Source organism: Colias eurytheme, chromosome 23, assembly GCF_061535395.1.
Source record: "Colias eurytheme isolate Ceu_HAF_F1 chromosome 23, ilColEury1 Martin Lab GWU primary, whole genome shotgun sequence".
Lineage (NCBI taxonomy): Eukaryota > Metazoa > Arthropoda > Insecta > Lepidoptera > Pieridae > Colias > Colias eurytheme.
The window spans coordinates 1,088,654-1,111,163 of NC_143002.1; the positions used below are offsets into that span (position 1 = coordinate 1,088,654).

Below are 22,510 nucleotides of genomic sequence, written 5' to 3' on the forward strand. Positions count from 1 at the left end.
GATGTTTTATCTTTTTGTTTGTTTTCGGGAACAAGTTTTACAGCGTTTTAATATCACAAGACAGCATTTTTTTACTAAAATATCAAACCCCTTTTGACGTATTGCATGACACTAGAATCGCTATAGCACTAGCGGAGGAACGTATTCGTTTTTGATTTCGTATTTTCTTTGACAAGGGCGATGAATGATTGACATGCTCCATCTGTATTTTATTTTGTAATCTAAGTTGAAGAACAATAAGCATAAAAAATGCATCAATTATCATAATTGAATTATCTTATGAATTATGTACTCTTTGTCGTAAAACATTGCATTCTTCCTATGTAGTTGTAAATCATAAAGATATTATTATTTTGCGTGTAAATAACAAAATTTAGGTCAGAATGATTAACAATAATTATGAATGACAAGTACATGATTGATTGTTACTTGTCAACTTTGATTGCAATATATTTTAATGATATTGGCCATTGTTATTAGTGTCCAAGCATAAGTATTAAAATTTAAAAGTAACGTACTTGTACTTACCTATAATTTTCATTATAATATTGAACATTTTTATATTATTCTTAGATGTGTATTATTATTAGATGTATTGCCAAGACCTAGAGATGAAATTAAATTTTTGAATTAAAATTCTATACAAATAAATCTTATAATCCGGGCAATTTAGACCTGGAAATAGTAAAGAAAGAACGAAAATTATCTTTCGTTCTTTCGATTGTGAAGACTGATCGGTTTATTAGTTGTTCTGGTTTTTTTATAAACGATAGCAGATTTAGAGGAACCTATTAAGATGTTGAGTTTATTTTGTATTGTTTCGATCCTGAATATAAAGTATTTAGGACACAAATATGACGAATAAAGTAGTGACTTTAAGGGTTCATCTTTATTTCCAGTAAAAATGGGTTCACTACCACGAATGTCCGTCGTAACGGGCGGCCGGGTGGCCGTTCCAGCTGCACCGCTTCCCAAACACCTGGAACTGCTGGCTGCTGGAGACAGAACTGCACTGGTTTATTCCGGTAACATTATATTTTTTAACATTTATAGTTGCGTAGTAATAAGAAAACACGAATACATACAAACATATTTAGTTCGTTTGTAATATGTATGTAGTTTTAAGTTGTGCCTTCATATAAATGAACTTTTTATCTTTATTTTTTTTATTTTTTCTGAGGCGCAAAGAAGCCGCTCCACACAGGCAGCAGACAAATAGAATTACTTTTGCATTTCGCAAATTCTTATAATAAAAATAACAGTTTAAAGAAGAAAGCCCTCATTTCAACGAAAAACATGAAGGCCCGCGTTGTTATGTGTTACGTTCATTAAAACATAATTTTAGAAAAACAACAGATTAAAAGATTACTACATGCCGATAAAAACTTTAAACTAGAAACTACTCAAACCCAAAATACTTTAGGTATTATTGCAGGTACATACCTGCAATAACAATCTTTGAATTATTGCATAACAGACAAAAAGCACCGAAATCATTTTATATTTAGCGTAATAATCACGTAACAAACATTCATTAATTCTATTTTCGGAATATTGATAAAAACTATCTTTACAATTCCGTTGAAGAAAAACTACATATTTTGAACAAGATCCGCCCCCAGCATCACCCGCGTTTTCAAAGAAAAACCTGCATAGTTCCCGTTCCTGTGGGATTTTCGGGATAAAAAGTATAATTAGTCCATTTATTTTTTTCTTCAGCAAATTATGTACCAAATTTCATTGTAATCGGTTCGGTAGTATTTGCGTGATAGAGTAACAAACATCCATCCTCACAAGCTTTCGCATTTATAATATTAGTAGGTTAAAGCTTAATAAATTCTTGCGACTGTACTCGTCTTTGAAAATTATTTGCTATCCATTAATAATGTAGTTTACTAGTGACAGTATTATTAAAAGCGATTAATTAATTTTTCAGGTTATCTTTTACAAATAAAACACTAATGTTTCCTCTCTTTAATATTAGTTTAGATAAGAATGCAGATATAATCGTTCACTCATCTACAAGATAAACAAAATTTATAAATCTTACATAGCAACACATAAAAGAAATTATCCAATATGGTGCAATCATTTCGTAATTATGCGTGTGCAAACATTCATATTTAACACGCTATAAGATTCATCTGTATGTTTTTATGTAACCGACTCCTTTACTCTTGATTTTGACCTATTTTAAACGGACAGATTTAATTGAATTTGAATTTGAAAATTTGAATTTGAATTTAATTCCATGAGGTAAAGTGTGTTTTTTTAACTAAATTATTTATATGTATAAGGTTATGTTTTTTATCCCAGATGAAACCTGCAACATCCGTATAAGCTATTCAGAGTTAGAAGCCAGATCTAACTCGCTAGCGAGAGCTATATGCGCACACGCAAGGCCCAGAGGGTGTAACAGGGATCAAGATTATGTGATCGCTGTATGCATGCAGCCTACGCATAAGTATGTTTTTTATCTTTAAATAAACAGTTTTTTTCTTAATATTTGTCTTTATTAATTAAGAGATATCTTTTAATCACGAAAGTCTTAATTTTTTTCTCAGTTTAGAGCCTAAATTATTTTTGTTAAGTTTAGTATGTCTCAAAAATAGAAGATATCGTTTAGGATTTCAAAAATGTGCCATTTTAACTTAAACAATTTTAAATAAATTATGTATCCGTCTTAAGATTTGCTTCAATTGTAATTTATTAAATACTTACATTTTCTTGAAAACCTATCCTTTCACAAACTATCTTCGATCTTTACCAGTTTTATTTTTTACACATTTGTTCTTTCAAAAAGTTTATGTAAGTACAAACTAAACTTGGGTACATATGTGTATGTAATTTATAATGTTAAAATGATTATTTTTCTTCTAGTACAATATTAACACTATTAGCGATATGGAAGGCAGGCGCAGCGTATGTGCCAATGGAGCCCAGTTTCCCCCAAGCAAGAGTGTCGCATATTTTGAAAGATGCACAACCCTCTTTGGTTATTTATGATGATACCGGTAAGTTTGGTTTTACCGTAAAATGTATTTTTATTTTTTACATTGTTTCGTTTTTGTAATCTACATAGTTATTATAAATCTCCATACATAATAATTATAATAAAAGAATAGTGTCAAAATTGTGTTTGTGATAAAACTTAAAAAGATCATCAGAGAAATATTGTGTAATATATTTTGTCTATTTCAATTTATTGTTTTCAAAATCCCATCAACGGAAAATGATTGCAGAATATTTTATTTTAATTTTCATGTAATAAACTGTCTGCTCGTTTGTCTACACCTCAATAAAATCTACACAATTAGCACGAAATTAAACCTACTAATAAATTAAAAAACACATTTTATTACAGCAAATCCATCAATGTTCAAAAACAGTGGAGTACCAGCAATATCATTTGAAGAACTTTCACTAGATGCCAGTGCACTATCCTCAAACCGTTTGAGTGACAGTGACATGCTAGTGCGTTATAGTGTTGACACTATCGCTATAGTGTTGTACACTTCTGGGAGTACGGGGATACCGAAAGGTTAGTAAGAAGTGTACATTATTGGTTAGAATTGGCAATCCGGTAGTTAAATTAACTGATATTTAATATAATCGTGAGTTAATAAATTAAGTGCTCATTAAATTTTCGCATAAGGTCAGCCAGGGCTGTATTTAAGATTGAATTCGAAGTGGAAACAATTTTTTTGCATTTTAATGATATCTGTATTATTTTCGGTCAATATCTCTAAATTTCCGAAGCACAACAAATAAAGAATAATATTTTTGATGGTGAAGTTATAAATTTCTAAAATATAGGTCAATGGAAAGGTAGAACTTTATATGAAGCTTCGATTTTAAACCTGAAGTTACATATTTAAGTTTTCTTAAATAAATATTTCTATCTAATTCAAAGTGGTTAATAAACAGTCCATGGTTTTATAAAGTCAGTACGTCCCTGTACTACTATGAACCCTAACTTTAAATCAATTTTAATCTCTCGATTCCGTAAATCTATAAGTACTAATATTAGGTATAAAGAGGAAAGGTTTGTAACTATGTATGTATGTATGGTTTTCACGCATAAACTACTGGACCGATTTTGATGTTTGGCACAGATAATCTTTAGACCCTGAGAAAGAACATAGGCTACCTTTTATTGCGAAATATGTACCACGGGCGAAGCCGGGGCGGACCGCTAGTCACAAATATAACGATGCTCACTAAACTGACCTTTAATTTTTGCACAATATGATTTGCTTCCGTGTATTTTTTCTTTATAGCATTAGGTACTTATCTAATAGTAAAAAAATACATTAATTTATTGCGTTAAATTATCAAGGTATTGATAAAAAAAATTGCGATTTCTTTTTGTTTGTTTATTTTTATTACCGTCTTCCTTATTTATTTTATCTTAAAATTCAATTAGAAGTGGTTTAATTGCAGATAAAATAGAGGTTCGAGTAGAAAAAATATGATTATTAACGAAATTTTATTATTTAATTTTCAGTACATAATATTCTACATTTTTAGGGTTCCGTAGCCAAAATGGCAAAAACGGAACCCTTATAGTTTCGTCATGTCCGTCTGTCCGTCTGTCCGTCTGTCCGTCTGTCACAGCCGATTTACTCGGAAACTATAAGTACTACAGTGATGAAATTTGATGGGAATATGTGTTGTATGAACCGCTACAAAAATATGACACTAAATAGTAAAAAAAAGAATTGGGGGTGGGGCCCCCCATACATGTAACTGAGGGATGAAATTTTTTTTTTCGATGTACATACCCGTGTGGGGTATCAATGGAAAGGTCTTTTAAAATGATATAAAGTTTTCTAAAAAACATTTTTCTTAAAGTGAACGGTTTTTGAGATATCAGCTCTCAAAGTCGTAAAAAGTATGTCCCCCCCCCTCTATTTTTATAACTACGGGGTATAAAATTCTAAAAAAAATAGAGGTGATGCATGCTAATTAACTCTTTCAACGATTTTTGGTTTGATCAAAGTATCTCTTATAGTTTTTGAGATAGGTTGATTTAACTGTAATTTATTATATTTGCTGCTACGGAACCCTTTGTGCGCGAGCCCGACTCGCACTTGGCCGGTTTTTCATTGTCAAGTTGAATATAAAATGGTACGAAAATGAATAATGCACGAGCAAATATGTTTAATATACCTAGATTCAAGAAGAATTGTTGTTCGGCGCTACAAAATTGCATTTTTTTTAGGTTACGAAAATTATTTGATAATTATTTATTTAAACAGTTTTCTGTATCTCTATATAACGATTGAGGCTTTTAGAACACAAAAAATAAGATTTAAGATTTTTTGTTCCACAAAATAAATATTTTTTAGTAAGAATTAGAAAAAAATAATTAATGGAATCATTTTTTTGCATTTTCTAGGCGTTCGACTCCCCTATTCCGCAATTTGTAATCGTCTCTGGTGGCAATTCCGCACATTCCCCTACTCTGATACAGAAAGTACTTGCGTATGGAAAACTGCGTTAACATTCGTGGATTCTGTGTGCGAGATTTGGGGGCCATTACTCCATGGCAGGTCGTTGGTGATAGTGCCCAAGGAAACCACGAGGGACCCGCAGAAGTTGGTGCGAGTTTTGGCTGAGAACCGAGTGAGTTGTGTGCACATATTTGTTTTTATTATAGGGGCAATCTAGTATGAGTTAGAAATTGTGCATCTAGAAATAATCGGCTAGTGAAATGTTGCTTCATAGAACATGCAATTTTTGTTGTTTTTGAATATGTTCATTTGTTCTATTTTTGTCATTTAATAGCTTGAACACTATTATTATTAAATGTTGTTTTGAATTCACTTCTTGCAAATGTTGCATAATTTCATACTTACTTTACAAGATTTACGAAAGATTCTTTGATACCTTATGGTTGAAAAATTTGCTATTCATCATGTTGAAAAGCTAGCGATATTATTTAACAACTACTTTCGACTGCACTTAGAAATGTGTTTGTTTGTTTATTTTTTGTGTTCATATCTTGTTTTTTTTTCAGATTGAACGTTTAGTCCTAGTGCCAACATTACTTCAATCGATCCTAATGTACCTATCCCTAAATCCTTCAGAGAGACCGCTCCAAAATTTAAAACTCTGGGTCTGTTCTGGAGAGACCCTTAGTAAGGATCTGGCTTCTAGATTTTTCCAGCACTTTGGTGATCAGAATGGGTATAAATTGGCCAATTTTTACGGCAGTACTGAAGTTATGGGAGATGTGACGTATTATGTTATGGAGAAAAGGGAACAGGTGGACACGTTCCCGACTATACCTATAGGTATGTATTTTGGGGAATTTTTGAAGTGAAAACTTCTTTAGCGGCGTTGAGCACTTTTTCTGTAATGGGTATAAAATCTTAAACTCGCGTCAGGACACGTGTCCTGATCGAAAAAGCGTAAGACGGATACCATTCCAAAATATCAAACATGCTCAACGTTAATAATCAAGTTTTCACTTCTGCCGGCACTCCCCCAGTGCAACCCGTCTTTTTTTTTAGTTGGGTTATGGTTTGTGGACATATCGTTGATGTTTAGAGTGAGAATTTATTAAAAGCTTTGAAATTACACACAATTATTAATAAAATTGTCGTAAGTCTAATTTTTTCAACGAATTATTATTATTCTGAAAAGATTGATACTGTCTCATTGATTGAATATTTATTTCAAAACAAACTTAAAAATTATCTGCAAGGAAAATTGTGCAAAAAAGGATAAACTACCTTCTGCGCTTACGCTTAAACTTCAAAAATAATTTTAACTAAACTGAAACTACTTTTCAAGTCAGTCATTTGTCAACAAACTAATAAATAAAAAACTATATTAAATTATGGAAAAAAATAAATTTAACCCTTTATTTCCGGTCCACAGGTAGCCCTCTATCAAACTGCGCAGTCTACCTCTTAGACGAGGAAATGAACCCGTGCCGGGAGTCCGAAGCCGGCGAAGTGTGTGTCGGGGGCAGTAACCTCGCGCGGGGGTATGTGGGGGGGCAGGGGGCGGGGAAGTTCTGTGATAACCCGCATGCTTCTAATCCTGGTATGTATCACACAGACAGACAGACACACACATTCATTCATCCTTGCATACATACTTACAAATCTATACTTAATATTATAAAGCTGAAGAGTTTGTTTGTTTGTTTAACGCGCTAATCTCAGGAACCACTGGTCCGATTTGAAAAATTCTTTCGGTGTTAGATAGCCCATTTATCGAGGAAGGCTATACAGGGTGTCCCACTGTTGGTATACTAAGCTCAAAGGAGGTTATAGTTTTGCATACGCTGAGTACGTAAAAAATAATTAAAAAATTCCAGACGCATTTTTTTTTCAAATAGATGAATTCTTAAAACTCTATGTGTACACCCATAACAAGCGAGCCGCCCAACTTTGCCACCAGCACGTGAGCTATCGTTTAAGATTATGTTTTCATAGATAAAATGCTCACATTAGAGAAGCGGTATATGCCAGCTGCGCGAAGCTAGAGAAGAAAACATGGATTTTCAGGAAAAATTTAGCAAAAAATTTTGGACGTAATTTTTTTTAAAAGTATTTTTTACGTGATCAGTGTATGCAAAACTACAAGTTCCTTCGCGCTTAGTATACCAATAGCGGGACACCCTGTATATCATTACGCTAAGACCAACAGGAGCGAAGCCATGCGGGTGAAACCGCGAAGCGCAGCTAGTAGAATATAAATACACACACACAACACAACACATGCCTTAGATTAATAAGTTTTCAGTCCCTTCATTCTTCAACAAGTTCTATTCATACATACACACACATTGGCGCCATCAACCCTTTGACCATCAAGTTCTGTTTATTCATTCACACTCACATATCCGTATCATTATAAGTTTGTATTTTTACACAATACACAGGACAAAATATCTTGGTTATGAATACGCATATAATTTTTTTAAATTTTCGAAAGCCACAAAATACAAAAATGGTAATCAAAGTACGATTTAACCAAAGAATCAGACGTTCATTTTTAAATTTCACACTTAGGTATATATAATTTTCGTTTTAAGTCATATTTTTTATCTTTTTATCCCCAGAATTCAGCCGTCTCTACCGTACAGGAGATTACGGTATCCTCTACAAAGGTGTAATTCTATTCGCCGGTCGAACGGATTCACAAGTTAAAATTCGTGGCCATAGAGTCGATTTGCAGGAAGTAGAGAGGGCTGTAGCTAATGTGGGGGGAGTTGAGAAAGGTAAGAAACAAAAAAAAAGACGGTTTGCACTCCGGGAGTGCCGGCAGAAGTGAAAACTTGATTATTAACGTTGAGCATGTTTAATATTTTGGAATGGTATCCGTCTTACGCTTTTTGATCAGATCACGTGTCCTGACGCGAGTTTAAGATTTTATACACATTAAAGTGCTCAACGCCGCTAAATAAGTTTTCACTTCAAAAAGAAAATAAAAACATATATAAAACAAATAGCGTATACGCCTAGCACACGTATCAGAAGTGAAACGTCTTTGCCAAGATTTAAATATACCAAAATCATCGCCTTACTTCATGACGTGACGTTATTGCCACGACTGCGACATCATTTCATTTATTCGAGTATTGCAAAGTACCTTATCTTTTCGATTTCTTCACATATTTATCTGTTTATGCACGTGTTTGTTTTAATTTATTTAAAACTAGCTTTCCGCCCGCGGCTTCGCCCGCGTTTTCAAAGAAAAACCCGTTCCCGTAGGATTTCCGGGATAAAACCTATCCTTTGTCCTTTCTCGGGTATCAAAATATCTCTATACCAAATTTCATGCAAATTGGTTCAGTAGTTAAGGCGTGATTGAGTAACAGACAGACAGACAGAGTTACTTTCGCATTTATAATATTAATAATATAGTATGGATTTTCATAATTATTGCATTCTTTATTTCAGGTGTAGTACTTTGCTACGGTCTAGATCGAGGCAATCCAGAAATTTTAGCCTTCGTCAAATTGAGTCCCAATGTAAGACTTAGTGGCCATAATATTGAACATACTCTGAAGGACGCATTAACAAGTTATATGTTACCACAAGTAAGTTATTATTTCATGATATAACAAAAAGTATAACTTCGTTTATCTAAGTAATAGATATAATTAGCAAAACATATATTATAAAAAATTGAAAAACAAAACAATTCGAAACATAGAAGAAACAGCGAATTTTTTTCTTTATATGTGAGATTTCTTGTTTTCTGAGACATTGTAAAAATAATGTTGTAAATAAGGTTGTAAATATCATTTTTAACAATTAATGTCAGTAATGTCACATAAGGTGTTTTTTTAGAATGTACATACAAAAGTTTTCCTATGTTTTTAATTCTCAACACAATATTTTCTATTCCAGGTAATTATCATTGATGAAATACCTCTTTTAGTGAATGGCAAAGTGGACAGACAGGCGTTGTTGAAGATGTATGAAAATAGTAATAATAATGGTAAGTTTATTTATGAAGGAGTCACGAAAATAATTTTAATGATTAAGAAGTTTAATGGAATAAATAAAGTATTTCCTGATAATTTAAATTTCACGCCTTCTATTTTAGTTTAAGAAAACAGAAATGAATTTAGTGACATATAACATGTTCTTTTGTTAAAACATCGCATATTATGGAAAATGTCTCGCCCGAGGAGAGACAAAATTCAAACTTAGTTTTCAACATTACCTTCTATTTGCACAGACAAAATAATACTATAATAGTGTTAAACTATTCAACAAATGTTTTCTATGAATATAAGGATTTACTGACAGGAATTAAAACTTTATTTATTTTAATCACTACCTTACTTACTCATAATATTCCACTTAAGTTCGAGATATCATTAGATATAAATAATTTCCATTCGCTGAATTTTACATATTTTTAATTTTTATAGACGACATTGTTAAAGGAAAACGATCCGTCCACGCGGTTGAACCTGACCTTACTGACATGGTTAACACCTCATACACCGACAGAATTAATAGATCTATAATACTCTCGAGTAACTTTTAAAATGTCCTGACTTTGTTTCGTTCAACTACCATTCCACCTGCGATATTATAAGCGATAGACAATTCTAAGACTTAATTATCCTAAAATAAACTTCATCTCTTTTGGTACCGCACTATTTTTACTAATATGTTAGCAATTAGCACCCTCGACACCAATATTTCTAGATAATACACTCGCACAAATAAGCAAACTGACATTACTATCATTCTATTCATTTCACTATCATTCCAACTGCAACATTACTAGAGATGGATAAAACTACTAACATACCTCAAAACTGACAAATTCTTAAAAAATAGTTTCTTTCCTCCCAGACGACACAACATTATCTTTAGAGCTAGACTATACAAACGTCCGCCCCGACCAGCTCGCAGCCGCTAGGGCGCTGCTCACTGCAGTGGGCGAGGCGATAGGGCGCGGGGCGAGGGGCGCTATATCGTTACAAGCTGGCTTCTATGAGTTAGGGGGGAACTCCCTTAACTCTATATATACGATTACCAGGCTGAGGGAGAAGGGGTATTATATCGGTAAGTTCTTGTAGATAATATCTATAAATTAAGAAAAAATATAAATATTTACTGTAAATTTACTGTTTCGTTTGAATTGTATTGTCTTATTCTAATTTTATTGTGTGATAATCGTGTTTATTTTGGGGAGTCAAATAAATAATTTTTCTTTCGTTCTTTCTAAAATTTTTATTTTTATTTTTAAGTTTTTGTAATTTTAATGATGTTTAAAAATGAAGAGTTAAAATATCCTTACTAGTACAAATTAATATAATTGTCCTTGCATACCCCATATTTAGCTTAATTGCGTTTAAAATATGATTAATGCCAATGCCTTCACTTGATTTTAAGTGAAAATTGAATTCTAAACCTGTCAGATGTCCTTTGATACCTAAATGTATTGATTTGTCGATGCCATAACTTTTCTGATAATCAAAAAGGCATTAAAAGGCGTTAATAAAACAAATATTTCAGATATAAGTGATTTCATCGGAGCAGCAAATCTTGGAGAAGTACTACAGCGTCTAACCACAAATCCTGATAATGTCAGAGATTCTGATGATGCTAAATTCAATGTTGTTTCTATGAGAGATGATCATAGAGAAGAGGTTATCGAGTAAGTATTTATATCAACTGAAGACTGTTTTTTGAAGTGAAAACTTCTTTAGCGGCGTTGAGCACTTTTTCTGTAATGGGTATAAAATTTTAAACTCGCGCCAGGACACGTGTCCTGATCGAAAAAGCGTAAGACGGATACCATTCCAAAATATCAAACATGCTCAACGTTAATAATCAAGTTTTCACTTCTGCCGGCTATCTTCAGCCAAAATGGTTGACTAGATTTTGCTTATCTGATCAATACTAATTATATCGAACATTCACTGTATGCTTGGGGAACCTGCACCTGGACCGCCTCCTCGGTACAGTGGTTGACGCGTGAGCGTAACACCGAGGGGTCCTGGGTTCGATTCCCGGTGGAGATGAAGAAAAAAAATGTCTTGGTCTGGTAGTACACAGAAGGCTGATCACCTACTTGTCCCGACACAAAATCGATCAGTGAAACAGATGTAGGTATAACGCATCTGCCCCTTACCCCACTAGGGGACATGGGACTTCACTTTTGGGGAACCTGAGTTATCACGTTATCAAAATGTATCTTATAATGGTCTATGTAAAGTAACTTGTGATTTTAGGCTAAATAACTTTTCAGTATGTCTCTCCTTCACCCTCAAATAGTATAAAATCAACATTTGAATCAACATTAATTTACAGAATGATAGTATCCTCATTTTACGAGAAAGCGGAGTTAGAGCAGTTCCTCCGTCATGAAATAGACACTCGTGATTATGCGCACTGCATCAGCGCTTGTTGGGAGCCGCTGATGCAGGCTGGCCTTAGTGTTGTGTTGGAGGATCGTGAGTGTTATTATTTATTCATTTATTTATTTATTATTACAAACTAAATTATGATAAAAATAACATTAATACAAAAGAAAGACATCTGTGGAGTCATATCGCTTCAGTCGTTTCATTTAGACATCCGACCAATATAAAACCGCTACAATGATAACTTTGTTTAAGATGTTTGTGAAAATATGCAATTGTATCTAGTGATAATGATGAATTATAGGCTCACATATGAACATAAAGAATGCAGCAACATATTTCTTAATGGACAACCAATAAAACGTAAAAATACGTATAAGTACGTATAACGTATCTACATAAAGATGAAAATTGTGACGATTCTAATGATTAAAAAAATGTGTGCGTGTACTAGTGTACACACGTAAGAAGTGAAACTTCTTTATAACCTTATTTTTCAAAAAATAATTTACTAAGTATATACAACTTTACAGAAATACGTCGAATCACGCGTGGTAGGGATAAGAAAAAGATGGCGCGTAACGGAAAAATGTCACGCGTAACGAAAAAATGTTACACTAAATTTTTTTCCAACCCCGATAAAGAATTTTCACTTCAAAAACGTTATTAGTTATAATCGTAGTCATCGCCATTGTTGCCATAACTGAGCAATGCTGTATCCATAACGATAAAACTGACTGGCCGGTTGGCTTGGTTGGTAGTGGCCCTGCCTTCCAAGCCACTGGTCGTGGATTCGATTCCCACCCGGGGCAAATATTTGTGTGATGAACATAGATGTTTGCTCTGTGTCGGGTGTTAATTATCTATATAAGTATTTATTTAAAATTATATATGTATGTTTATCAGCCATCTGGTTTCTATAACACAAGCGAAAGCTTAGTATGGGATCAGATCGTGCTGTGTGTGAATATAGTCCCGAAATATTTATTTATTTATTTATTTATAACGATAAAACATTATTTACAGATACATCCAACCCTATAGCAGTAGCTCTAAACTTCGACGCGCGAGATGAACCAGATATAACTCTATCGGGTGGACTCGCTAAGATCATGACATTTTTGGAAGCTGTAGAGAGCTCTGTGAGAGATACTATGTTACCGGGTGGAAAAGGTTTGTTTTTTACGATATATTTATTAAATTTTTGTAATATTTCTTACTGTTGTACTGTTTGTTATATTAAATGTAGAAAAAAAAAATTGGTTATTTGTAAAGTAGGTTTACGATTGAGATGTTTACGTGATAACGTGTTATTAGTGGCAGCGCTCGAGATGAGACGGGAGATCGGTCCGTCTCTCTCTCGTTATACCTGCGATCGCGCTCGTGAGGTTTTGGTGTGACACAAGTTTCTGAACATGTCACCCGACTAAAACGATTTTAAAAACGTTATCACGTTAAAAAAGTAGTAGCTTGAACCCGCTTAAATAACGCGAATAAAAAAGTAATTGTAAGCAGGGAAGACTTGTCTTCCTTCCTTCCTTCCCTAATATATAAAAGAAAGTCGTGTTAGTTACTCCACTTATAACTCAAGAACGGCTGAACCGATTTAGCTAAAAATTGGCAGGGAGGTAGTTTAGAGCCAGGAGAAGGACATAGGATACTAAATATGTACCACGGGCAAAGCCGGGGCGGAACGCTAGTAGGGAATAAAATAAAAAACACATACAATCAAATCTATTTATTTATTTAATCTTTTTATCCAGGTACAATCCTCCACTCGTTCATGATGGCGACATCTTCAACCCTCACAGCAGGAGATAATGTATCAGCTATTAAAGAATTAGAAATAGCCACCATGGGGGTTGCAAAAGAGAGGGGGTTCCGGGGGGTGTTTACTACTAATACTAGCCCTTTGACTCAGGTAGGTTTTAGTATTAGTATGGTATTAGTTTAGACTTTAGAGTATGGTATTAGTTTACAGTTTGGAGTATGGTATTAATTTATTATAGTGTTGATTTAGAATATATGGGGGTGGTAAAAGAGAGGGGATTCCGGGGGGTGATTATTATTAATACTAGCCCTTTGACATAGGTAGGTTTTAGTATTACTTTAGAGTATGGTATTAGTTTATTATAGTATTAGTTTATCAGTTGAGACTTCAGAGTACAGAAAAAGTCTATCGGTTTTACTAATAAAATGTTACCCATTCGCTTTGCAATGGATTAGTTATTGCAATAACCTGTCTTGTTTTTATGATTGACGTTTCATGTGAGCAAGAGCAGGACACAGCTATGGTAGAAAATGGTAGACATTTATCCATTGTTTAACTTTTTGTTAGTAAGGCCGTATAAGTTTAGATTTAGAGGAAGAGGATAGTATTAGTTTATTGGTTTAGACTTAGGGTATAGTATTAGTTTATTTGTTTAATACTGTAGTATTATTATATAGTATGTGTGATATATTTTTGGCAGGATATATTTAAAGCCAAGATGTATTAAGGTTTTGGTGACGATGAATTGTTTTAACTTTTAACGCTAATTATTTTTATTTATTCACAGCAACTAGGCACAGACGTCTTCGGTTTCCAAACATTACTTGATTATCAAATAAATCAGTATGTAGACGCGAACGGAGACAGGATATTCGGCCAAGCGCCCGACGACATGAGAGCTATCGTTTGTTGGAAACCCGTCGAAAAGAACACAGCATTTTAGATTAAATATTTCTTTATAAATTCAAATTCATGACAGTTACTATTAGACCGGGAGATACTGACACAAAATTTCGAGTCATTTGTAACAGGATGGCGGTTCTACAGGGGTCTTAGTACGCAATGACAAAAAGAAAAACGATGGTGTGAACGCTGGTACCGGCGTCTTAGTCGCGTGGGCGTTAGTCGAACTCGTCGGAAAAATAGCGAAGTCAAACGATTTGTAACACAAAAGTTTTAGAATTTACCGATAGCCCATAAAAAAGAAGTAGGCGGTAGTGTCATGCCATACTTTTCCGGTGTGACTTACAGCCCGCCATACCGACGCGAATGTGTTGATTTAAAAAAAACAATTCAACCATTTGTACCAGGCTAACTTTTGCACAGGTAACCATCGTCGTGCAGCCATTTACGAAAATCGCCATGCCATACTTTTCGGATGATTCCAAATGGTCGCCATACCGCCGAAAATCTGCAAATTTTTTTTTTCGCCGAACCATTTGTAACACCCTAAATTTTTTTTTCAACAACTCCTGAATGATTATATATAGAAGTGTGATAATGCCATACCTGTGGGAGGTGGCGAATGTGTATAAGATTTTTTTTTATTGTATGATTTTATTCGTATTTTGAACGATTTGTAACAGTATGGCATTAATCTTTCTTATTAGTTTGAGGTTCAACAAATATAAATACAAAATTTCAAAGATCTAGGTGGTAGAAATCTTCACTTCTATAAATTAATAATAAATTTATTTATGAAGTATGGCAGCACTTTTTCCCCCTACTATAAGTATGGCAAATATAGTAATGGTCACATTTTATCAAATACTCTCCAAAAATCCAAATGCAATACTGGTACAAAAAGTTTGGCGAAAAAAAAAATTTTTGCAGATTTTCGGCGGTATGGCGACCATTTGGAATCGTCCGAAAAGTATGGTATGGTGATTTTCGTAAATGGCTACCCGACGATGGTTACCTGTGCAAAAGTTAGCCTGGTACAAATGGTTGAATTGTTTTTTTTTAAATCAACACATTTGCGTCGGTATGGCGGGCTGTAAGTCACACCGGAAAAGTATGGCATGACACTACCGCCTACTTCTGTTTTATGGGCTATCGGTAAATTCTAAAATTTTTGTGTTACAAATCGTTTGACTTTCGCTATTTTTACGACGAGTTCGACTAACGCCCACGCGACTAAGCCGCCGGTACCAGTGTTCACACCATCGTTTTTCTTTTTGTCATTGCGTACTAAGACCCCTGTAGAACCGCCATCCTGTTACAAATGACTCGAAATTTTGTGTCAGTATCTCCCGGTCTATATTAATAAATATGTTAAGATTGCACACGCAATTTTATGTTATTCTTCAATATAATGTTTATATTGTTATTTTAATATAAGTACAATGCCTATATGCTGCTGCTGAGAAAACCCTTCCGCTTCCCAACAGCTGACCTGTATAGCGAGTTCGCAGTCCTAAGGGTCAGGCAGCTCTTCGTTCTCAAGGCTGTGTTAACTACTCACAGAATCTTAAAAACAAGAAAGGACTTTAAAAAACTCACCTCAAGGCGTACATTCTCACTGCCATGTCCTCGTGCATCCTCCCTTTTAGCTAAACGATGTCCAAAATTTTTGTTTCCTCGGATATACAATAGTGTCAACAAACATTGTAACATAACACTACTATCGAACTACACATGCAAGAAGGTCATAAAGAAATGGTTACATACGCTGTCTTTTGAAGAAACCGAACAATTACTTAAAGGACCACTGAGCTGACACACACTATAACAATATGCCTTCACTCACAAACAATGACACACACACACACAAACACGCACTCACTCACGCAGACACACACGTGAACACACACACACACACACGTAAACACACACACACTATCACGAACACGCGTGCTGCAAACCGCAAAATAATGTACTTTGTTTTTCTTTTATTTTTTTTATTAATTGTATTAACTTCCATTACATTAGATTATTTACCTACTTGTTAACTTTCTACTGTCCATAACATATGTATACAATATATAACCAAGAAGCGCAACTCAGGGTCCCAAGACACAAGTATTTCACTTAGTTTGGGACCCACTGTCGTACATTAATTGTAAATCATATAATGGACAAATAAATTTATTTCATTTCATTTCATTTCATTTATTTCATTTCATTTATTTCATTTCATTTCATTTCATTTCATTTCATTTCATATTATGTAATTATGTATGTAATAAAATTATTGTTACAAAGGCATCCATTAAACGGATGTATTTAAACTCAAATTACTACGAACTTCAAGCAGTAAGTTTTTGGGAGATATTGCTATATCATTTATGGTGTTTTATTTGAAAATGTAATCATGAAATTAATAATATTGTATTTTTAAATACTTACCAAATGTTCAAAGATTACATATTATACAAAAACTAATATGTAATTGATCAGGAATGCTGAAAATTTAAAAGGGAATAAAGGAATTGTTTACAATATTTAATATAGGTAATTGTTTACATTGCATAAGTACCAAGAGGTAAAACAACGTTCAAATAGTATTATTAACCTAAGAATATCTAGACTATATTAATTAATATTAACTATTAAGTACTAAATACATAAATAAGCATTAGAATTTATTTCCTTTAATATAAAAATCCTTTAAAATAAAATTAGCAAAAAACAACATTCATAATCAAAAAAATCTTGTTGTTTAACATTAGTTTTAATGAATAAATCCCAGTGATGAGATTGTACAAACTTTTTTCTTTTTATAGTAGTTTTATATTTTATATGTATAAGTTTAATCGGCATTTTTAAATGTTCGAAATCAAATTATTCAAACTTTTGCAATAATTAATCTTTTTAAAAATTTCAATTCAAATTATTATAAAATGTTATACCTATCTTTTTTAACTTACCATTTGAAAAAAAAAAATAAGTTGATATAGGTTAACCATATTCGCAATTATTTTTTTTAGATTTAAAAAAAAAAGATTAATTATAGAAACAGATGTATTTCAGTTAAATATCCTATCTATTTTGTACAAATTACTTAGTTTTATTTTAAATATGGTAAGATCTCTATCCATTGTGATACTTAGGCTATATAAAATTGTTATTAAATATTGTATTTTATTTGATAATAAATATTATTTGAAAATATGCTTTTGTTTTATTTGTTCATGGTAATATTAAAATTCTATGAAATAGGTACCAACTATACCTATTACAATTATTGTTAAAATTATTTTTATACTTGTCCTGATTAGATAAATTATTTTTATTGAAATAGTTCAGCTACCCATAATTAGTATCTAAGCCTCTTTTTTCATCAAATTAGAATTTAATAATTTATTATTTTGTTACTAGTCTTGTGTAAAGCTACAATGTATGCATGTGAAAGATTTTGAAGTGTTCTGACGGCGTCGTCAGCTTACAAATACTCAATCGAATAAGCTTATAGTGAAGTCATTTTATAGGACACTAGCTGCTCCGCGCGGTTTCACCCCCGTGGCTCCTCTCCTGTTGATCGTGGCGGATGATATATAGCCTATAGCCTTCCTCGATAAATGAGCTATCTAACACTGAAATAATTTTTCAAATCGGACCAGTAGTTCCCGAGATTAGCGCGTTCAAACAAACAAACTCTTCAGCTTTATAATATTAGTACATATAGGTTTTATAGAAAGTTTACGTCTATCAGCTTTATCTCCATAGAGAGGTAACCTGCTTAAAAACATCGATTAAGGTGAATTAATCGATGCGGACTTGAAACAAATGTCAATTTAAAAATCATCAGACAAATCCCTGTCCCAGTAATATATTTACTTTCTTTCGTAAATTTTAGAAACAAAATAAGACAAGTGTGTACATCACAATTTAAAAAAAAACGAATTTATTCAGGCTTATGTACTTTATAATTAACTTTTTAGGTAATAAAAATAATAACAACATAAATAAAGTTTTATTATAATCACAACGCATTTATTTATATTTTGTTGAACTGTCAAAATATGTTGCCTATTAAAATGACTCGACTATCATTTCATAGTAAAATAATTAATACATAATATTCTACATTCAATTTAAAATGACACACTTTTTATTAACAACCATTGTTGTAACTAGTTAATTATGATAAAACAAGAAATAGATAAAGTTGAGTACTAATAAATTTGCTATTTATAAATCATAAATCATATTATTTCGTTATTTGGAATATTTTTCAGTAGAACTTGGCTGTCTTTTTTCATAGAATGAAATGAAAATGAATAAACAATAATCCCAAAAGAAAATTGTTATTTAATTTTATATAAGTGGTTTTAATGTAACTGTTCGGGAGATCCAGTCAAGAGCGGGACTTATAGGCGCTATGATAGCAGACGAGGCCGTAGCCAAACTGTGTTTATGTATTCTCTTCAGATGATGCCGCACTTGGCAATCTGTTAGACTCGCGGAATTAATACCAACAATACCAGATGTATGTATCATCGGTCCACCTGAATCGCCTCCACATATCATCGCCAGTGAGCCGCATGCTGATGAAACACATAATGGATAGTTAACTAATTGTCTTTCCTCCTTCAAACAAACGATGATCATACCTTTAAAGACTTGTAATGGTTTTTTTAAAGGATACGTGGTGTCCACCGTTGAAGACACGTTCGTCGCCCCGTGGCCAGCTACATACACCTCTTGTCCGATCAGCGTCTTATAATCTACTGCACTGATAACCGCATATTCAGATATATATATCCGTTGTGTTCGGAGGAGGGAAATGTCAATGTTGGCTACATTTAAATCAATTTGGACGTTAGAGTCGTATGAGGGATGAGGGATCACCTCCAGCACCTTGGAAAAGTTTCCTTGAAGTGTCGGTAGGTGTGACCCGTAATTAAGAGCATAATATTGATGTACGGGTGGTGACTGCTGGCAATGAGCAGCAGTAATCGACCAAATTGGCGAAATAACACTACACGTACAAAACGGGAGAAATTCATTATTGCCTTTCATATTTAATAGTCCGAAAATAGCGACGTATGGAAACTCTTCAATAATAACGTCTCGACCTTGAAATATTCGCCGCCCTGCTTCACACTCTACGCTAAATGCTACGAATAGGCAGTTTAATAAATAAATCATTTCAAACGTGTTGAATATTTATGACTATAAGTATTTATTACAAATAAAATGTTATGCGAAATAAATTTACTTTCATTCTGATCGAATAATAAAAAGTGTTGAAATAGAGATTACATCCGTGAAATTCACATAACAGGGAGGAGAATGACTGGGTTTTTGGACATTTTCAAGTAGTGTCTGTTGCAATACTTGGTCACAAAGCAGTATCTATACATATAAAAAATCACATTAAAGAAAAATGAATTTATTCAGGTGTAGGTACTTTACAACATAAATAAAGTTCTGTTTTATTATAATCAAAACTCATTTATTTTTTTGAACTGCCAAAACATGTTGCCTGTTAAAATGTCTCTACTATCACAGTATAAATATATTTTGATATCATTTTATAGTACAATTTATCTAACTAATGCATATTCTACATTCAATTTAAAATGACACACTTTTTATTAACAACCATTGTTGTAGTTAATAATGATAAAACAAGAAATAGATAAAGTAGAGTAATAAATTTGCTTATTAAAAGACAGCATTATATGCTGCCTTTTTTTCATATTAATATTTTTGGTGGGACCGAGTATTACGCAATGAAAATGAATAAACAATAATACCAAAAGAAAATTGTTATTTAATTTTATATAAGTGGTTTCAATGTAACTGTTCGGGAGATCCAGTCAAGAGCGGGACTTATAGGCGCTATGATAGCAGACGAGACCCTAGCCAAACTGTGTTTATGTATTCTCTTCAGATAATGCCGCTGTTCGCAGTTTGTTAGACTCGCGGAATTAATACCAACAATACCAGATGTATGTATCATCGCTCCACCTGAATCGCCTCCACATATCATCGCCTCCACATATCATCGCCAGTGAGCCGCATGCTGATGAAACACATAATGGATAGTTAACTAATTGTCTTTCCTCCTTCAAACAGACGTTGATCATACCTTTATAGACTTGTAATGGTTTATTTAAAGGATACGTGGTGTCCACCGTTGAAGATACGTTCGTCGCCCCGTGGCCAGCTACATACACCTCTTGTCCGATAAGCGTCTTATAATCGACTGCACTGATAACCGCATATTCAGATATATATATCCGTTGTGTTCGGAGGAGGGAAATATCAATGTTGGCTAAATTTAAATTAGTTTGGACGTTAGAGTCGTATGAGGGATGAGGGATCACCTCCAGCACCTTGGAAAAGTTGCCCCGGAGTGTCGGTAGGTGTGAACCGTAATTAAGAGCATAATATTGATGTTTGGGTGGTGACTGCCTGCAATGAGCAGCAGTTATCGACCAAATTGGCGAAATAACGCTACACGTACAAAACGGGAGAAATTCGTTATTGCCTTTCATATTTAATAGTCCGAAAATAGCGACGTATGGAAACTCTTCAATAATAACGTCCCGACCTTGAAATATTCGCCGCCCTGCTTCACACTCTACGCTAAATGCTACGAATAGGCAGTTTAATAAATAAATCATTTCGAACGTGTGTTACTAGGAATATTTATGAATGAGTATTTATTAGAAATAAAAATGTTATGCGAAACAAATTTACTTTCATTCTGATCGAATAATAAAAAGTGTTGAAATAGAGATTACATCCGTGAAATTCACATAACAGGGAGGGGAAGGACTGGGTTTTTGGAGATTTTCTAGTGGTCTCTGTTACAATAGTTGGTCACAAAGCAGTATCTATATACATATAAAAAATCACATTAAAGAAAAATGAATTTATTCAGGTGTAGGTACTTTATAATTAACTATAAAGGTAATAAAAATAATAACAACATAAATAACAAAAAAATTATAATCAAAACCCATTTATTTTTTTGAACTGCCAAAATATGTTGCCTGTTAAAATGTCTCTACTATCACAGTATAAATATATTTTGATATCATTTTATAGTATCTACAATATATCTAACTAATACATATTCTACATTCAATTTAAAATGACACACTTTTTATTAACAACCATTGTTGTAGTTAATAATGATAAAACAAGAAATAGATAAAGTAGAGTAATAAATTTGCTTATTAAAAGACAGCATTATATGCTGCCTTTTTTTCATATTAATATTTTTGGTGGGACCGAGTATTACGCAATGAAAATGAATAAACAATAATACCAAAAGAAAATTGTTATTTAATTTTATATAAGTGGTTTCAATGTAACTGTTCGGGAGATCCAGTCAAGAGCGGGACTTATAGGCGCTATGATAGCAGACGACGCCCTAGCCAAACTGTGTTTATGTATTCTCTTCAGATTATGCCGCTGTTGGCATTTCATTTCGCTCGCGGAATTAATACCAACAATACCAGATGTATGTATCATCGGTCCACCTGAATCGCCTCCACATATCATCGCCAGTGAGCCGCATGCTGATGAAACACATATCGAAATGTATCCTGCTCGAATTTCCTCCTTCAAACAAACGTTAATCATACCTTTATAGACTTGTAATGGTTTATTTAAAGGATACGTGGTGTCCACCGTTGAAGACACGTTCGTCGCCCCGTGGCCAGCAACATACACCTCTTGTCCGATAAGCGTCTTATAATCGACTGCACTGATAACCGCATATTCAGATATATGTATCTGTTGTGTTCGGAGGAGGGAAATGTCAAGGTTGGGTAAATAAAAAATAGTATGGACGTTAGAGTCGTATGAGGGATGAGGGATCACCTCCAGCACCTTGGAAAAGTTGCCCCGGAGTGTCGGTAGGTGTGACCCGTAATTAAGAGCATAATATTGAAGCATGGGTGTGGCCAGCCTGCAATGAGCAG

General features: G+C 33.5%; 1 protein-coding gene across 1 annotated transcript; it reads left to right on the forward strand.

Annotated features, from left to right (window-relative positions):
* Positions 1 to 904: 904 nt before the first annotated feature.
* On the forward strand, positions 905 to 14,607 carry e (nonribosomal peptide synthetase ebony). Its single transcript, XM_090115455.1, has 16 exons — positions 905 to 1,025; positions 2,317 to 2,464; positions 2,881 to 3,014; positions 3,365 to 3,541; positions 5,402 to 5,628; positions 6,023 to 6,299; positions 6,889 to 7,056; positions 8,081 to 8,239; positions 8,922 to 9,061; positions 9,375 to 9,465; positions 10,338 to 10,550; positions 11,004 to 11,145; positions 11,802 to 11,944; positions 12,881 to 13,027; positions 13,618 to 13,775; positions 14,413 to 14,607. The coding sequence occupies exons 1-16, from the start codon at positions 905 to 907 to the stop codon at positions 14,566 to 14,568; spliced, it is 2,601 nt and encodes an 866-aa protein (XP_089971581.1). The 3' UTR covers positions 14,569 to 14,607.
* Positions 14,608 to 22,510: the final 7,903 nt, after the last annotated feature.